This window comes from Candoia aspera, chromosome 3 (assembly GCF_035149785.1).
Source record: "Candoia aspera isolate rCanAsp1 chromosome 3, rCanAsp1.hap2, whole genome shotgun sequence".
NCBI classification, from domain to species: domain Eukaryota; kingdom Metazoa; phylum Chordata; class Lepidosauria; order Squamata; family Boidae; genus Candoia; species Candoia aspera.
Genome location: NC_086155.1, coordinates 36,960,296 through 36,978,756, shown reverse-complemented (window position 1 = coordinate 36,978,756; position 18,461 = coordinate 36,960,296). Strand labels below are relative to the sequence as shown.

Genomic DNA, 18,461 nt, shown 5'->3' with positions numbered 1-18,461 from the left:
CCTTACACAATGCTATACACATAATTAATCCCAGTGGAAGTTCATGCAGAATTGAGAAAAAGATGAGGGACAATTTAAAATATTTTTATAATAAATCTTCTAATTAATTTCAGTACTACAGAAAAAAACACAAGAGTAACAAACATTGTTCTTACTATAAGACTGCACTGTGAATCAGAAAATAACATTATACAAAGAGCAACCACATTAACTATTTCAAAATAGGAAAACAATCATTTTATTGGTACAGTCAAAAAATAAAAGTAGCAATTTCTCAGAATACACAGACTTAATAGAAGTTCATTTTCAAATACTGAATGTCAGAAAATTCCTCCTATTAAAAATTATGATGGTGATGGAGAATTTCCCAGACAAGGAACATTTAAAAATTCTGATCAGAGTAGGTTAGAGATCAGGATTCTGCTTTCTGGAAGAGCTATCACCTTCATAAAGCTTCACAAGAACGTAAAAAGGAAATAGATCTCTCATCTGTTTGCTCTGCAACAACTGATACTCATAAAATCATAGAATGTATGAATTTGAAGAGATTTTTGGGTCACCTACTATAAACACCTGTAAGACAGGACTCACATTACAATTCAGTATGAAGGTTTCACATATCAATTGTCAGATCTTTTAATCTATTAATTTGGCCAAGCCTATATAAAGCCAACCTAATGGCCATTACCGTATCTTGCAGCAGAAAATGTCAAATGTTAATTACATACTGTGAAATGTTCATCTTTCAGGTGAGGTGCTAGAACTGAGAGTATAAATATTTTCTTCACAGCATGCTTAAATGCACAAATCACTAACAAAAATCAGAAAGGTTGAAACAGAAGCACAAGAGCAAGAAGACAAGGGAATTGGAATATTCTCTGAAAATGTTTGCCAAGCTGATATGGATTTAATTCACCTATGAACATGCTATTTTTCAGAGTATTTTTCAGAGTTGTAATTATAAATACTACTAATGGGTTGCAACTGACAAATGTATTTATCTTTTACCACAGCAAATATCATCATTATCGTCACTAGTTGAGCTATAATTCCACCATCTATCCAGATCTTCCATAAAACTGTTCTTTTTTTTCCCCAGATTGTGAGGCCTGTATTATCCCATAGCACTAATTAAGCATGAGAAAAGGGAGCAAAAAGCATTTCTCCAGAAATTATATGCCACAGTTCTGAATCAGCAAATTACAGAAAATACAGCAAAGTTATTATGAACTCAAAACAGTCTAATTATCTAAATAATTCTGAAATATGTATATATTACAAAAAGGCCTAGGAAGGAGAATTTGCATTAACTGAAAATGTTCAGAATTTGGTACTAGTTAAAAGGTATGCATAATGGAATACTTTTCAAATCCGAAGATGGCAAATTGAATGAGGTACAAAAAAGAAAAGAGAGGGAGAGAAGTAATATTCAAAATGATCTTGATATGTTAAAGCAGACTGAAAATAACAGAATTAAATTTGGTAAGGGCAAATGCAATATTTACTAAATAGAAACCAAATGTACAAGTGCAGGATGGGGGATACCTAGCATGATAATGGTACTTATGAAAAGATCTTGGAGTAACAGGTGTTTGCAAATTGAATTATCAGCAATCAGGTTGACATGACAGTCAGAAAATCAAATGCAACTATATAATACACCAAAAAATATGATCACCAAATCACAGGAATTAATAGTTCCGCTTTATTCTGCATTGGTCAGAGCCCAGCTTAAATACTGCATCCAATTGAGAAGAGAATATTTTAAGAAAGATTCAGGCAAAGTGAACTAACAAAGGGCCATTAGGTTAATCGGAGACTATAAACTATGAAAAGAGGGTGAAGGATCTCAGAATGTTAAATCTTGGGAAGAGGGGGAGGAAAAATATCATACAAAGGGCCAAGATCTGTTCTCTGTCATTCAAGATGGTAGGATGCAGAATAATGGCTTTAAATTACAGGAAGACACATGTCAGTTGAATGTTAGAAAAAGCTTCCTTAACAGCAAAAACAGTTTAATGTGATTTAACAGTCACATTTGTTTAAAATTGAATGAATAAATTAATGTGAATTTTTATTTACACCAATGATTTTAAGTAATCTACCTTTTTTCTGATATAAATTAATCAGAATGAGCAGACCCTCTACAACAGCTGGATTTCTTATGAACAATGGCAGCATTGCTGTGAGAAACTGTTCTGATTAGTACTTCACTTTTCTTTCTCTATTTTCCTTTCTCCCTTTGTTTTTCACTCCCATTAATTCTCTAACCTTGATATATGTAATAGAAGGTTTGAATTTATTTACTGAATCAGCCTACTCATTACTGAATCAGCTACTGTTAGAGGACACCGATGTTTGGCCCTACTGCAAGGTGCCATTCTGTGCACCTACATGCAACTGCATGCCCTACCACAGTGCTGGCATTTTTTTTCCAGAACACTACTCTACCACTACATAATCACTTAACTGTATATACGAACATTTATTTTGCTGAAATAATCCTTATTCTTCACAGCAATAAAACAGAGCATCTAATGATGTTGTTAATAAGCAAGGCATGTCTTCATGTTTCAGAAAAGAGACACCATATTTCTTTAACATATCTTTTGTAAATAGCAATTAGTTTTATATGCTGTTTTGCTCTGTTTAATATTGTTTTAGTAGTTTGTGCCTTTGGTGACATTCAGTAACAGAAAAGTTGTTGATTAGAAAATACATAGAGTTCAGTCTTTGAAAACACTGTAACCAGCACAATATTATTAATTTCAGAAGGTATTTCCTGCAGAATGTGTTACATCAAATTCTTACTTCCTCACGGATACAGGCTTAAAAATTTTGCACCACCCAAAGTTTAAAGATTAGCTTCATGACTTCCGGTTGAGAGCCATGGTGAGCTAGACATCCCTCTTGCAACAGGACAGCATTACAACAGAGAGCAGCAGGGGCTGCAGGATCTTGGCTGCCAAAATTCTCTCTGGATTAAGGAGAGATCTTTGAGATAGCCCACAACTTCTTAGAGCCACTCCTCATGAGTAAACTGCAGGAATTGTCATTTCACAGTTTGCTTATGAGTTTCCTCACAGTTGAGCAAAACGCAGTCTTTTTTAAGGACATTAAGCTCGACCGAGCCTCAATTCTTAAATCACTTTGGATTTGTGTGTTTTTTTTCTGTTGCTTCAGAATGACAAACTGTACTGCATTCACTAGGTGAGTTGCCTTCTCCTTAGAGAAAGAATTTTTAAATACGATTTTAAAAGTTTTTGAAAAATATTACTTTCTGGATTAAACAGCTAAAGGGTGCCTAGAATATGGATTTTAGAAAGTTTAACAATGGATTAAGGGCTCAGATGGACTTGGAACTATAATTTTAACTTTTTGGAAGAATTCCTCCCATGAAAAAGTAACACTGTTTACCCTTTCGCTAGCCGTAACAAAAGAATGGGACTTTAAAAGCTACACACCAGAGGGAGCTGGAGGACAACAAAAGAATGGAAGGAGATATTCCAACAGTGAGCGATTTGATGGAAAACTGAAAATTTTATGAAAGTTTATGACAAATGGTCTTTGAGACTCTTGGAAATGATTGATAAATGGACAGTTAAGGATGCAATGGAAGAAGAACAAGATACCCTGGATAAGTTTGAAATCAATCTGAATGTGGATATCAATGTGGCAAGGAATGAGAAGGATGCAGAAAAGGACCTACTGGACTTTCAAATGAAACAGGATGATACTTCAATGCCTAAAGGAGATATACAACTATTAAGCCAGAAAAGAGAGATTTTTTTTTACACTGGATGTACAAAAGAGATCTGTTAGAGCTTTGAAGGACTGTCTGAGAAGTGACCAAAAAAAGGATGAATTTCTCTTACTGGATTTACAAAACAGACTTGCTAAAGTTCTAAAAGATCTTTTGGGGAAGTATAAAAAAAAAAGATGACAAGAAATCAAACTGTGGGACTCTATTTGAAGGGGTTAAGAATTAAGATTGTTAAAAGGATAGGGAAGAAATACAAGGTTGGCTTATGCAATCAAGGTTAAGATAGATATTAGTTATATCTGATAACCCTTACTAGACTTTTGCTGATAAGGAATGAATGATAATTTTGTTTTTAGTTAAGACAGGGTTTCTCAACTAGAGTTCGGTGGAACCTAGGGTTCCGCGAGAGGTCACTAAGGGTTCCCCAAGAGATCACGATTTATTTAAAAAATTATTTCAAATTCAGGTAACTTCACATTAAAGAGGTAAGTTTCATTCTTTATTTTTAGTTTAAGAACACTCTGTGATGGAATGTGTCCTTGAAGGTGGAGGGGAGCACCGCATCTTCACTTTCATCTCTACCCCTGCTGCCCAGTTCCCCTGAGAACTCAGAGGGAAAGACTGACTTTGAAGAGGGGGGTGATGTGATGGAATGTGTCCCTGAAGGGGGGGTGATGTGATGGATTTTGAGGCTGCGGTTGGTTCTCAGGAAGAAGAGAGCGCATCCCAGGGAGATAAGAGGACTCACAGTTTGGAAAGCCTTGGCAGAGAGACACAGAAAGTTAGAGTAGCCCCGACCTAGAGTCTCTTAGGTTATTTCCCCTTAGGTTAGTTAGGGTAGCTTTAGTCTGGCAAGATTGTCTATTTGGTGAGAACAATAAAGAACTAGAGTTGGAATACACTGACTCAGCGTTGTTTCTTGATCTGGTCCCAACACACTTAATGCCCATAATGCAGGCCTACGCATGAAACAAATATAATAATTTTGTAACTTCTGGCCTATATTTGAGCCTGAATGTGCAGGGGTTCCCCAAGGCCTGGAAAATATTTCAAGGGTTCCTCCAGGGTCAAAAAGTTGAGAAGGGCTGAGTTAAGAGATGAGGTATGGGGTGAAGAGCATATATGTTGCAACTTAAGAGATGGCGATAAATTTACTTAAATTGTACTTGTTGGGATGAAGGGAGGAAGTTACTTTTTTTTCCCACACTTTTTAAAATATTTTGTCGTTTGTATAGTTTTTATTCTTTTTACTGTAATCTCTACTAAAATTATTTGGGGAAAAAGCAAAGGTTAGCTTCATAACTGAAAAGCTTTCTGCTATACAGGTAGTCCTGAGTTAACAACAGTAATTGGAACTGGAATTTCTTTCACTAAGCAATGCAGTCATAAAGCGCAATGTCATGTGACCACATCACTTAGAGACAGCAATCTTGGTAGTCCCTATTGCCATTGTTAACCAAATCCCACAGCAAGGACCCACCCCGATCCAAGCCATTCCCAGCTTGGTTCTTCCCAACTCCAAGCTTTGGTAAGGACACCTCCTCTCTCTCTTCAACTCCACCCACTTGCCTATCTCCCCAATCTCTACCATTCTGGCTGCCTACCTACCCGCTGCCACCAGCTGCCCCCAGCCCTGCCTGCCACCACTGCACCCGCTGCACCACTTGCCACTACTGTACCAGCTGGGGTCTTCCTTTGTGCCAGCGCATCGGGGGCTTCTCTTGTGCACCAGCCAGGGCCTCCATTCGCACCCCAGCCAGGGCCCTTCTTTCATGCACCAGGCTTCTTTTGCAAAAGAAGACCCTGGGTGGGGTGGGGAGGCGGGTGCATATTGGGAGGAACCAAGCTGGTCATAAGTCCCTTCATTCAGCACTGTCGTAACTTTGAACTGTCACCGAATGAATGGACGTTAAGCAAAGACTAACTGTACAGGCAACTATGAGCCTACTATCTTGAAAAAGTACCTTCAGAAACAGAATGTGACAGGGTTCTGTCAGAAATTCAGCCTCTCCCTAACCTTTATGTGTTAAATTTGTTCCAGGTCATGAAAAACGTATTTCTACTGTCTTCCCCAGTTTAAAAGGTGAAATAAGTGAATGAAGAAACTAAGTGTTTCATTTATATTGTTAATTCATCAACTTCTAACTCAATTATTTATTTATTGGGTTTTATTATAATTGTTTTATGTGATTTTAATGTTTATGTTTTATGGGGAATTTTATTGTAAACCGTCCAGAGTCCCTCTTCTGGGGGAGATGGGCGGTGGCTAAATATGAGTAATAAATAAATAAAATAAAAATTCTGGGTGACTGCATTCATGAAGATCCTGGTAACAATATGGAAGGGATTTACCATTGCCTTCTTCTGGTTTTTTGTTTTATTTCCCAGTCTGGCTAACAAATCTAGTATTCTCAATACTACAATATACAGATTTTTGAAACAAATTTACACTAAGGTACAAATTATTTTTAAAATATAACTTATTAGAGATTCAGTGGGGCGGGGTATTGAAGACATTTTAGCAGCTATCAAGTCTAAATGCAGTTAAACTTAAAAAACATACATCCCTCCAAGAATAATGTTATAACAACATTCTCATTAGCTGTATATTTTTAAATGGATAAGTACCATGTTCACTTATAATTAAATGACTAGGTATTGATATAAAACAGGAGATCTTATGTTTTATCATATGCAACACCAGCCACAGAAATCCATTAAATATTTTCATTTGTTTCAACCTACATGCCAGCTCACATCACCATCCTATAAATGATTTTTTTTTAGTTTAAATGATTTTATGAGTTTAGAGTCTGTATATTTTTCAAATAGGTTCTGTTTTTATAAGACTGACAAATAGCAAACAAGCTTTTTCCCCTATCTTATATATATCAAAGTATGTATGCAGCACTCTAACATTTGTCCAGAAACAATACTTAAGTTGCAACTAAAGGTGAATGACATTTTTAATTTTAAAATTTGTGTTTAATAATTAAACAATATTTAATATTTAATAATAGTGAAAAAATAACCATGTGTTCCCCTTATGAAAAAAGTTGGTATAATCAACCCACCCACATTTTAAAAAGTAAAGATAAAGAAATAAATGTGACCGCATACTATCCAATGCCGGGGAATCTCCCAGAAGGCAAACATAACCAACATAGATACTAAAAATTGGATATGTTGCAAATATAATTTATATTAAACACAACAGATTAAACAATATGAAGACAGCCTAAGTTACACTTTCCATCAATCTTTATCTAGTCAAATAAGTCAAAAATAAATTGCTCCCAAGACACAAGAAATCAACAATTATCCTGTCTGCAGAATCCAATCCTTTACAGAAAAAAATTCTTGGCATATGTAAATCCATCATATATGCATGAATTACAAAGTGCACAGGGCTGAATCAAGATTATTCAGGCTCAACCCTACCCAAAAGGATTGGTTCCAATGAAACTAATTCACATTAGGTTGGGAATATGAGGTGGGTTATTATTATTTTAGTCTTTCTGTGTCTTGTTGCACAGAAAGATTGGGTTCATTCTCTGAAACTACAAATATTAAACATTTTCTCTCCTTCCTTCAGTTCTTCCATTCTTAATATTTCATTCACCTAAGGGCATATTCATAATTTTTAAAACTATTAAATACATTCTGTCTGTGTTTAAGTTATAGGAACATGCAAACCAGTAATGCATTTTGATCTAACAATTTTGAGATCTTATTTGAAAAACTGAGTTAAGTACATGAAATACTTTCATAGATATGCAAAATCAACAAGTTGACAACCAACATCTGGAAGAGTGCTTTATAATGAAATCCATTATAAGATATACATTGTATAACTGGAAGGATAATGGGGCAAGTGGTATTATTCAACAATGGTGAAAGGTGAAAGGTCCCCCGTACAAGCACCGGGTCATGTCTGACCCTTTGGGGAGACGCCACTTTCGTGACGTTTTCTTGGCAGACTGTAGCGGGGTGGTTTGCCACTGCCTTCCCCAATTCAACAATACTGAACTACAAACAACATATAGTTGTATACTGCATTAAAAACCTGGTTTTGCCAGCATGCCTGGAGCGGGAAGGGGAATAGCCATTTCTGGGGATGGCTAGCCCTCTAGAATGGCCCTTTACTCACAGATTGATACAGAATCTATAGCCATCTGGATTTTATTACATTTTATATTTTACTGTCTATTTATATTTATGTTTATGTTATTTACAATTGTATTGAATTTTATATTTTGCTTTTATTGTAAACCACCCAGAGTCCCTCTTTTTGGGGGGAGATGGGCAGTGAATAAAATTTGATGAATAAATAAATAAAGTTGTATACTGCGTAGGGCGGGTATCAGCTCTGGACAAAGAAAAAACTAAACAAGAGAACATACAGTGTTTGGATAGAATTTTAGAATAAATATATGCTTGAAAGCAATAATCGTAACATATGTCATTCAGGTACTTTTCTGGAATGAGCAATAATTACGAGTAATCAAAGAGAAAACTCAAAGATGCCACCACGTCCTGCTGCCACTGCCTACTTGTGCTCTTCCTAGTACCTATGATAATAGGGACAAACAGTATTGAAGGAAGATAGGCATAACAGAATGCACAGTAAAACTTTATGACTATACAGTCATGTCAAATAAATAAGACAAATAAGTCTGAATTTTTATTTCAAATAAATAAAACTTTTAAGTTAATAAGATAAAACAGAGGAAACTGACATTTGACATATTAATAAATGGCTTTACCTTTATTCATAATTTATCAAGTAGTTGATGTCACTCTCTTAAAAATAAAGCAGCTTCTATGAGGTTTATAGAAGGTACTCTATTTTAAGTGATGTGGCTTGTAAAATTTCCCAGTAGGAAATTATCTGTTTCATAAAAGTATTAATAATTGTAAAAGGAATTCAACTACAGATACAAAATTAGCAAAATACAAAGTTGTACTAGTTCTGAATCACATCTGTCAAAAAATGTAATTTTATTATCAATGTGAAAAAATACAAATAAGTAGTAACAGCAAAACTGGAAATACCATTAAACCTCACTGAAAAACCAATTAACTCTATTCTGAATTTTTGTATTTCTTGTGCTAATATCAGCTCTATGAGATAGTCCAGACAAGAAGCACACCCAGAAGTACTAGTTCTATCTTTATTGTAAGGTTACATTAATAGAGCCTTGCAAGTCTGAAAGTACATTTCTCCCCACTTGCCTTTACAGTCCAAGAAACTATGAAGGCTCCCTTCTGAGACGTTTGCCAAGCCCCCATTCCCTCTGCGGACTCAGCTGCCGCTTATCTGACTGTTGTCTAGTCTGCAGCTCTTCCTCCTATCTCCCAAGGTCATTTCCACATACCATTACATCTTTCATTTTGTTATATTTTATTCCTGCTACTGTAGCTTTAAGAAGAAAAGCTTTGCTTTTTTCCCCTTTTTTCTTTTCTTTTCCCCTTGTTTCACAGTTTCCTTTCCTTGCTGTTCTATTTATATTGTGTATTTACTTACAATGTTCTTGGGTTACAGAAAAAGACAAATTACTTTTACATTTTTCTTCCTTTTTGTTCCTCTACCCTAGAATTTCCTTCCCTGCTTTTCCATTTTATTCTAATAAATTCTCAATGTTACTGGATCGTCTCCCTATCACTTAAGAGATACTTAACTGATTAAATCTCTCAAATGAACTTAACCGATTAAGTCTCTCAAATGAACTTTTCACTTTTTATAGTTTTTTTTAATCCCTCCTTTATTATTTTTATAAATAACTCAAGGTGGGGAACATACCTAACACTCCTTCATCCTCCTATTTTCCCTACAACAACAACCCTGTGAAGTTGGGCTGAGAGAGAGTGACTGGCCCACCCAGCCAGCTTCCATGCCTAAGGCAGAACTAAAACTCACAATCTCCTGTTTCTAGCCTGGTGCCTTCACCACTATACCACACTGGCTCTTTTTTTACCTCTTTGTGATTAGAAGCGTGCATTGTTTGAGTTTCTTATTTACCTTCCTCATGGCTTGTTAAGTGCCTAGAACTGAAATAGTACTGTGAATGGTTGTGTCTAGCACTGGCTTTAATTGCTACTAATAGCTCAAACTCCTGATCGTTAAAGCCCATTAAGATGTTCCCTCTGCCATTGTTTCTATAATTTCTTCTCCTTGTTTGCATGTACCTATTGACTTTAAAGCTAACATATGTACAAGAAACATATTTAAACCTGTATCAAAATACTATAGAGAGAAAGGGTGCTGCAAAGCAAGAAAGATGTCCTTGAGTTGCACTTGTCCCAATTCTAGAATTTAAAATAAAAGTGATGGTACCTTTTGCTCTGCTAGCATGTGCTAATTTTTTAAATAATTATCTGAAATTCATGTATGTCTGTCAGCATATCTTCTTTGGTTCTTAGAATTCATTATTAGTATTAGGGTTTTTGCAGGGGTTACATTTAAATAATCTAAGATAATAACATTACCTTTAAACCTTCTAATTCAAAAACCTATATAAAAATTACATTAAGTATGCCTTAGTTTTTTTCCCCTGAAATATTTCAGGTCAACTACTTGTCACACTGTTGGGTTAAAATTAACATATGATTCTCTTTTTAATTTCGTTCACAAAGTAAAAGTAAAACCAAAATTCTAGATTATATCATTCTTTGGAACATGAGAAAATTTCCCAATTTTATCCTATGTACGTAACCAACAATTCAAACCTTTTCCCATGCTAGACTATTTCCCTGTTCATACTACAGACTATCTATCCATCTATTCATTCATTCAGCCGCCCATCTCACATACATGACTCTAGGTAGCTTCCAATACAATAGATAAAACAGATAAAATACATTTTATAAAAATAAAAACATATAGCAGCTGAGCATCATAAAATGACTATCAACAAAACTAAGAGGCAGGGTGTATCACACATCCGGGGCTCAGGGCCCGAGGCCCAGGCACAAAACCAAGTTTTCAGGGCCATGCAAAAGATCAGCAGGATACAGGCTAACCTAATCTCAGAGGGAATGATGTTCTGAAGGGCGGATACCGTGGCAGAAAAGGCTCTCCTCCTAGGCACTGCTGGCCAACACTCCTTGGCCAACAGCACCTGGAGCATGCCCCTCCTGCCAGACCAGGTAGGTTGGGTAGAAACAACTGGGGAGAGACCATCCTGTAAGTAGCCCAATCCCAAGCCATGAAGGGCTTTAGAGGTGACAGCCAGCACCCTGAATTGCACCTGGAAGCACAATGTGAGCCAATGCAGCTCACAGAACAGTGGTGTTACATGCACCTAATAGCCAACATCATTAACTGCCTGTGCCACCATATTCTGCACCAGCTAAAGCTTCCAAATACTTTTCAAGGGCAGCTCCATGTAAAGCATGTCGCAATCGTCCAATCTGGAGGTCACAAGGGCATGAGTGACCATGAGCGGAGCCCCCAGTTCAAGAATAGGTGCAACTGAAGCACAACCTGAAGCTGTGCAAAGGCCCTCCTAGCCACAGCTGCCACCTGCTCCTCAAGCAGGAGCCACAAGTCCAAGAAGACTCGCAGATTGTGCACTGGGTCTGTCTGGGGCAGCACTACCCATCCAGAACCAAAGATAGAAGGCCCAGGATGTCCAAAAACGCAGAGCCACTCGGTCTTGCTTGGGTTGAGCTAAAGCCTGTTGCATCCCATTCAGGCCCCCACAGCCTCCAGGCATCAAAACAGAACCTCCATGGCATTACCCAGGCACCTGGGGTAGATGTTAACCAGTGGCTTTATATAGATGTTAAACAGGAGAGGAGAAAGTACCTAGCCCTGAGGCACCCCATAAAGGAAAGGCTGCAGGCTGGACCTGTCTCCCCCATCAACACCTACTGGAACTGACCCAGGAGGAAAGAGGAGAACCAGCACAACATTGTGCCACCCATCCCCAGTCCCAGAGCCAGCCCAGAAGGATACCATGATCAATGGTATCAATTTTACAATATCGATGGTATCAATATTACAGGTTGATGTGCCTAAACACAGGTATTATAGAACCAAACCCTTTAGGAGCAAATGGTACATCAACACTCATGATATCCTGCAAGAAGCCCCCTTGTCCAATTTTATACAACCATTTTGCTGAACTTAAATAATTCACTGTATTCTAATTGCTCATTATTGCAATCAAGTGACTTACATTCCAAATGAGATTTGAACTAGTTGTTGATGCTGTTAAATTAGTCTAATACCTAATGGGAATACAATTCTTAAACCAATTTATTTTTCAGAATTATGAGTTATAATTTATTAAAACTTTAATGAATAACTTCTACAGAGTATCAACTCAAATATGTGGTCCATCTGAACACATATGAACTGATCATACAATCAGCTTTACTACTTACTCATCAGATTTAACAAACAGGAATACATTTGCTTCAATTCATAAAATAGTCCATACCAAGACCCCTTCACTAAACTTGTCTTAAATTAGTCTGCAATTATAAATTATTTTAGTTATAGAATAATCTAAGCTATACTGTTTCATTCCATCTTAAAATGAACCATATCCAAGTCACAGCAGATATATTACTTTGCTGATTTGAATTACTTCAGTTCCAATTTTTTTTTTCAAAGAAAAATGCTTCATAACTTTTGCATAGGAAAGGGTAATACAAGAGACCTGTAGTTTTTATTCAGTCTTGACTTTTCCACAGGAGCTCAAAGCAACATATATATTTCTTCCTCCTACATTCTTCCCAAGAACAACAGTGTATGTTGGACTGAGAAATAATGGCTGGCCAATAGTTGTTCAGTGACTTTCCACTGAAGAAAAAGGACTTTAACTTCAGAATCCCTAACCAAACTGGTAGACATTCTCTTCCTTGAAATAATGATTTCAAGATTGAAAGTATAAATATTAATTTATTACTGAACAATTTATAATCTCAGTGAAGAAGTCTATACATTAAACATACCCCAACAGATTTGGGAAAAACTATTAAAACCTGTATAGCCCAAAGCAGCCTTTCTCAAACTGAGGTTCTCCTGATGTATTGGACTCAGTCTAATTTCAGGCCAGTATGGCCTTTGATCATGCTCGCTCAGAATAATAGAAATAACAGAAATTCAACACACCTGGAGATTCATCATATTGAGAAAGGTTAGTCTGGACAATACAAAGTTATATAGACCAATGGTTTGATTAAAAATGTTCCTACAATACAGTCCATTTTATCAGAGTTCTTTATTGTAGACCAAGCATCAGCTCCTTTCTCTCTAATTGCCCATAAACTAGATTAGTCTGGTTATAAGTTATGAGCAAATAAGATAATTATATTTCCAAATGTTGTCATTTTTTCCCTAAAAGAGGCTCCATCAAGGCAGAAACCATGATAAATATTGCCATTCAATTTCTTTGTTTGATATCTATAGATTATACAGATACTTTGTCAGGAAGATGAAAAATAGATTAAACATTACTTTTCTGTATTGTATACTATAATAATTTTCAGTCTTTCTTCTACATTTACGCCTGTAACTATCTGCAGTATTATACAACCTTCTCATACTGAAAAATATGATTACATTTTCCCCCAATTTGGGCATAATGACAAACAATGCTCCCAATATTCTCACTACAAACAGTGAAGAGAGAAAATGGATTACATACAGAATATTTACATACTATTAACCTTTGGTCTAATATTATGTCCAAAACAGGTCGTCAAATCTCAGCATTTTCAGCATGTAAGCTGCACACCCAAATACTTCAAGTAAACAGGATTACCTACATACATTCTTCATAAAATATATACAAACATGGTCATCAATCTAATGTGCAATGAATCCTAATCCCAGAATTGAAATCTGTGAAACCAGTTTTAGGAATTTCAGCTTCACAGTCAATGTTTCAAGGCTACGTTACTGAAAGCACCCAATTAAGTCTATCTGAAGAGGCAGAATGTAAAAACATCATATTAACTGATGAAAGGACTAGATAAGAAAATGAGGCTTTGGTCCCAAGGCCAAAAGATTGGTTGGCTCCCCCTCAAATATCAGCTTCTGACCTTGGAGAAGGGAATTGGACATCAGAGTTAACCTCCATAGTTGGCCCTTTCTGAAATCACAAAACCATGATCTCAAGAAGCCTCTAAAGTGAGGCAGGATTGAAAGCAGGATTTAGAACAGCCATTTGGGAGGTGCAAATAAATTGCCTTCCTTTGAAGGTGTGTTTTAACCAAATAGGAAAAAAAAGCAAACAAGACAAAATATAAAGACAGCAATTACTACCCCTTCCAACCTACTGCTTGCAAAGCTTGGATCATTGGAGTGCTCCAAGTTCCCACTAAGACTGTTCTTCCCATCCCCAAGTCCAATATGTATATTATCTGTCATTAGGACAGTTAAGTTGTCCTTATTAAGCCACTCTCCCTCCCATCTACAATGTAGAGACAATACAAATTACATTATTAACTCACATGAGTATTTGTAAGTTAATATTATATAATTAGTTGATAATTACTTTGTTAAGACCTTGTACCAGAATCATTCTGACATAGAATAAGATCAAAGACTTTGAATCACCTCAGAAAGCTCAAAAATAAACTGTAAATTCCTTGCATTTTCTGGGGGGAAAGGGTACAGTTGAAATTAGAAAAACTATAGCTATCAACTTTTAATGCTATAGCTATAGCATTAAAAGTCAGGATTAACCGGTCATCATAGGCAGTTTATGGATGGTAGTACACTGAAGTTTTCTCAGGTAGAATTTTTAAAAAAATGTATAGCAATTCATGGAAACTGCATGTATAATAATAATTTATTAAACATGTGTGTGAGTGTGTTTGGGTGTATACATAACTGCCCAGAGTCCCCTTTGTGGGAGAGATGGGCGGTGATAGAAAATTGAAAAGAAAGTAAATAAATAAATAAATAAATCACATGTAATGCTTAGTTGAAAGAAAGTAACAGTAAATTCCAGTCTCAAGAAGTTCAGAGTACAAGATCCTGCGGTAGGGGCAGAACCACAATATATAATGAAGTGTCTGATACTGGATACCCACCAAATTCAAGGAAAATTATGCTAGGCAAAATTATCTGAAAATCTATTTAATTTATATCTCTTCAAGTTGCAAAAAATGCTCATGTAAAACATATTTCAGAGAATCTGGATAGAGGGAAAAGTATCCTAGAGTGGAATTCTGAAAAAGAAAAAACCAGCAATATTAGAGCAAGTCTAGAAGCAGTTGACAAACATTTCATTTACTCTCAATAATGCCATCTAGAACAACACACTATCCAGTATCATTTTCTGGCCAAGGTGAGCATCAATATTGATTTCCTAAAGGTTTCTAGCACCTGTAACGTGGACCACTAGTCAGTAAAAGACAGACAAAAAGTGCTGGACAGCCCTTAAAACGAATTTTGTTTTTCCTAAAAAATTGCAAGCCACTGAAATGAAAAGATCTGTAAAACAAATAGGAAGGCAGGCAGGGAGGATTTGAATTTGATCTCCAAAAGGCGCTCTGAAGAATAAATATAGTATCTCTGTGCAACACTTCAGAGGAACTACATCTTTTCTCAGGATCCCTCAGGAACTGTAAGGGAAAGCCAAGCAATCCCAGGAAAGACACTGCACAGACCTGAACTGTAGAATAAGAGGGAGGGAGGCATCTATTGGAGAGTGGAATGTTGGAAACAGTTACAATTTGTCAGTTAGGATTAGACTTGATAGGATTCTTAAATTAAGAAGAAACAGAAAGGCCTCTGCAAGTTACTGATACCCAAATGTTTAGTTTTATCATATTAAAAAATTCTCACCACTCTCAACAATATTACTCATACAAAAAACTAGAAGCAGAACTTGTGTAGAAGTACTTAAGTAAACAAACATTCCTGGGTTCAGAATTATTTAATTTTATTAAAATTCTAAAATTTTAATAAAAGAAAATACAAATGAACTAACAAAAACAAATTCTACAACGCCTAGTGTCTATTGACCATTGATGGTAACACATAACATACTATGTTTTGAAGGTGACTGTGAAGAGAAGAAAATAAAACTTATCACACTTGGACCACTCACCAGTAAAACCTGGCTCTTTGTTTTATATTCACCAAAGAATAAAATCAGTTAAATTTTACCGACAGTCATCTATAGAATCCATATGGTTTAAATGTCCACCTCAAAGCAATGTAATCTAATATGGCCTCTCTGCAACTGACCATCTAGCCACGCAGAGATTCTCCAAGGCCAGGCTTGGTGCTGTACAGCAACGAATGTACCAAATTCTATACAAAAGATCTGCTCCAGACCAGTTCCATCCTATCACCACTATTCAACCTCATCAGGACAACATTTAGGTCCACACCTATATTGCCCTTGACACAAACCTCCTATAAAGCAATTCAGTCCTGGAATTCCTTTTCTAGCCCATCATGGATCGCTGCATCATACGGGGTTATTGATCTGATCTACAGCAAAATGGTGCCAGTTTAGTCACAAGCACTCTAATAACCTACTCTTCTCTATTCGTTCACCTTGCTCAAAGCCCTTTCCCTTAGGTACACACCTAGCCGGGCTTCCTCCCCCCAGTCAGAACTCAGGCACCGACACCAACCGCCTATGCCCGCAGCCTTCGCACTCACCCTGCTGAATATCCCCGTTGGCACCGCCGGGCACCGGCACGCTGAGCTGGCGCTCAGGCTCCGGCAGACAGCGCCGGCAAAAGGAATGAAGGCAAGGCAACAGCTTCGGTTCGGCCTCCCGGCTCTGCAGGCTTTGCGCGCACACTGCGCAGGTGTCTAGAAGCGACAGCGGGCCCGGCGCAGCGCTGGACAGAGCGGGGGGAGCAGGGCTGGGGCCCAGAGGCGCCGGGGTAGAGGTGGAGCTGGGGCCTACGCTTACTACAACCGGCGCCGCGGCCTCCGCCTCCCCTGGGCCCTTGTCCGCCGCCGCAGCCAGGGCCACCGCGGCGGGGCTTTCCCTCTCCTCGGGCTGGGTAGGGACCGGAGGGGACGGGGACGCAATTGCCGCCGCGGAGGTGACAACAACAGCCGACGCCGCAGCGGCAGGCTCGGGACCACCCCCCGTCGGCCCGGCCTCCCCAGCCCCCTCCCCGCCGCCACCGCCGCCGCCTCCTCCTCCTCCTCCTTTGTTTTCCGCCATATTTCCTCCTTTGAACCCGACTCCCCGCTTTGCTCACGCATCGGATCGCGCATGCGTCCGCACGCACGCCATCAGGTTGCGCGCGCGCCTCCGACACTCTTCTGGAGCGTGGACTGCGGAGACTGAGCGGGGGGTGCGGGGGGAAGAGGGAACGTGCAAACGTGCGCGCTCTGAGAAAAAAAGCGAGGTGGAGATGGTCAGCAACCTCTACAACGTATAATGCGAACGGCGTGAATGTAGAGGGGAGCGCAGGCGCGCAACTCTTGGGGACCTGTAAGGAAACGGCGCACGCGCATCAGCGTTTTATACGTGGATGTCTAGATAATTTTTCGCGGCTGGTGGCTGGAAGGATAGAGTCTTGTGATAACTTTGTTTGAAGCATCCGAATTGAACCAAGTGGACTAAATCGCAGATGCTGCGATGAAAGAGCAACGTAATTTGCTTCTAAAGGACTTGATTTTCAGAGATTTCTGTCTAATGCCAGGTTAGGTGCAAGAAATGACAGCACTGCTGCACTTTTAATAATTGTGTAGATAATGGAATTTCAGCAGGTGTAGTTGCATGGCAACTTCGGGCAACTGGGTTTGTCTGCACAAATTTCAAAAAGAATTTGCTGTTATAGCATCCCCTCCAGCCTCTACTTAAAAAGTTGGTGTATTGCACATATTTTAGCCTCTGCTTAAAAAGGTGGTGTCTTCCACATTCGAGCTGGCATAATTAATTCTTAAATAAGGCTGGCGTTTTAGTGCCAGATTAGGGAATATGTTCTGGACAACAGAGAACAAATTTGTTAGGTCATCTGAGGGCTGATCAGCACTTCCTACATGCCCCACATGAGGACAAGCCATCTACTGTTGTGGGATGGCAGAAACTGATGTCGTCCAGAGGGCCCCCCCCCAGCATGCTGGAAAGCCAAGCTCCATCTGAGTTTTCTGGCTCCAGATCAAAAGTGGTGTTTTCTCTCTGCTGTCGCAGAAGTAGCATAGTTCAGTCCACCTGCTGTGCTCATTGCATCCTACACAAATGCCTCAGTTCCAATTGCCTCTGGTGGACACACACACAGTCTCCACTTTCTACCTTTGGCAGCCATTTCATATTGGGCTGCGTGCCACAAAAGTCTGAACCTTTAATTTTTTGCTCTCTTTACAGAGTCAGTAATGCAGGGTTTTTCAAACTGTTCCATGAGAGACTGAAGGTTAAAAAAAAAAGTTAACTCAAACGCAGCCAATTTTCTATCGCTAAAACCTTGCCTCTAGATCAGGGGTTCCATAAAATATATTTTTTAACTAACAGATTCCACAGCCTGAAAAAGTATAACCTTCCCCCCACCACCACCAACAGATCAGTGAAATGCTGGCCATTTCTTTGTTGTTGTTTTCCTTTTAACAAGTTCATTTGTAGAATGGTGAAAGGACCATTTCTTGGGTTATTTCTGTTTCTTTAGCTGGGTGAAATTGACAAGAGTTCTGCCAGCTTCCCCCTTCTAGTTCAACTGACCAGAAGAACTATAAAACTGTTGTTTTCAACAGACCCCAAAACAC

General features: G+C 38.3%; 1 protein-coding gene across 1 annotated transcript in view; it reads right to left on the bottom strand.

The window, feature by feature from the left end:
- Window positions 1-16,920, bottom strand: part of TRIM33 (tripartite motif containing 33) — a 72,564-nt gene extending 55,644 nt beyond the window's left edge. The window contains exon 1 of the mRNA XM_063297392.1: window positions 16,401-16,920. Within this exon, the coding sequence (XP_063153462.1) occupies window positions 16,401-16,920 (520 nt within the window). The remainder of the gene's footprint in view (window positions 1-16,400) is intronic.
- Window positions 16,921-18,461: the final 1,541 nt, after the last annotated feature.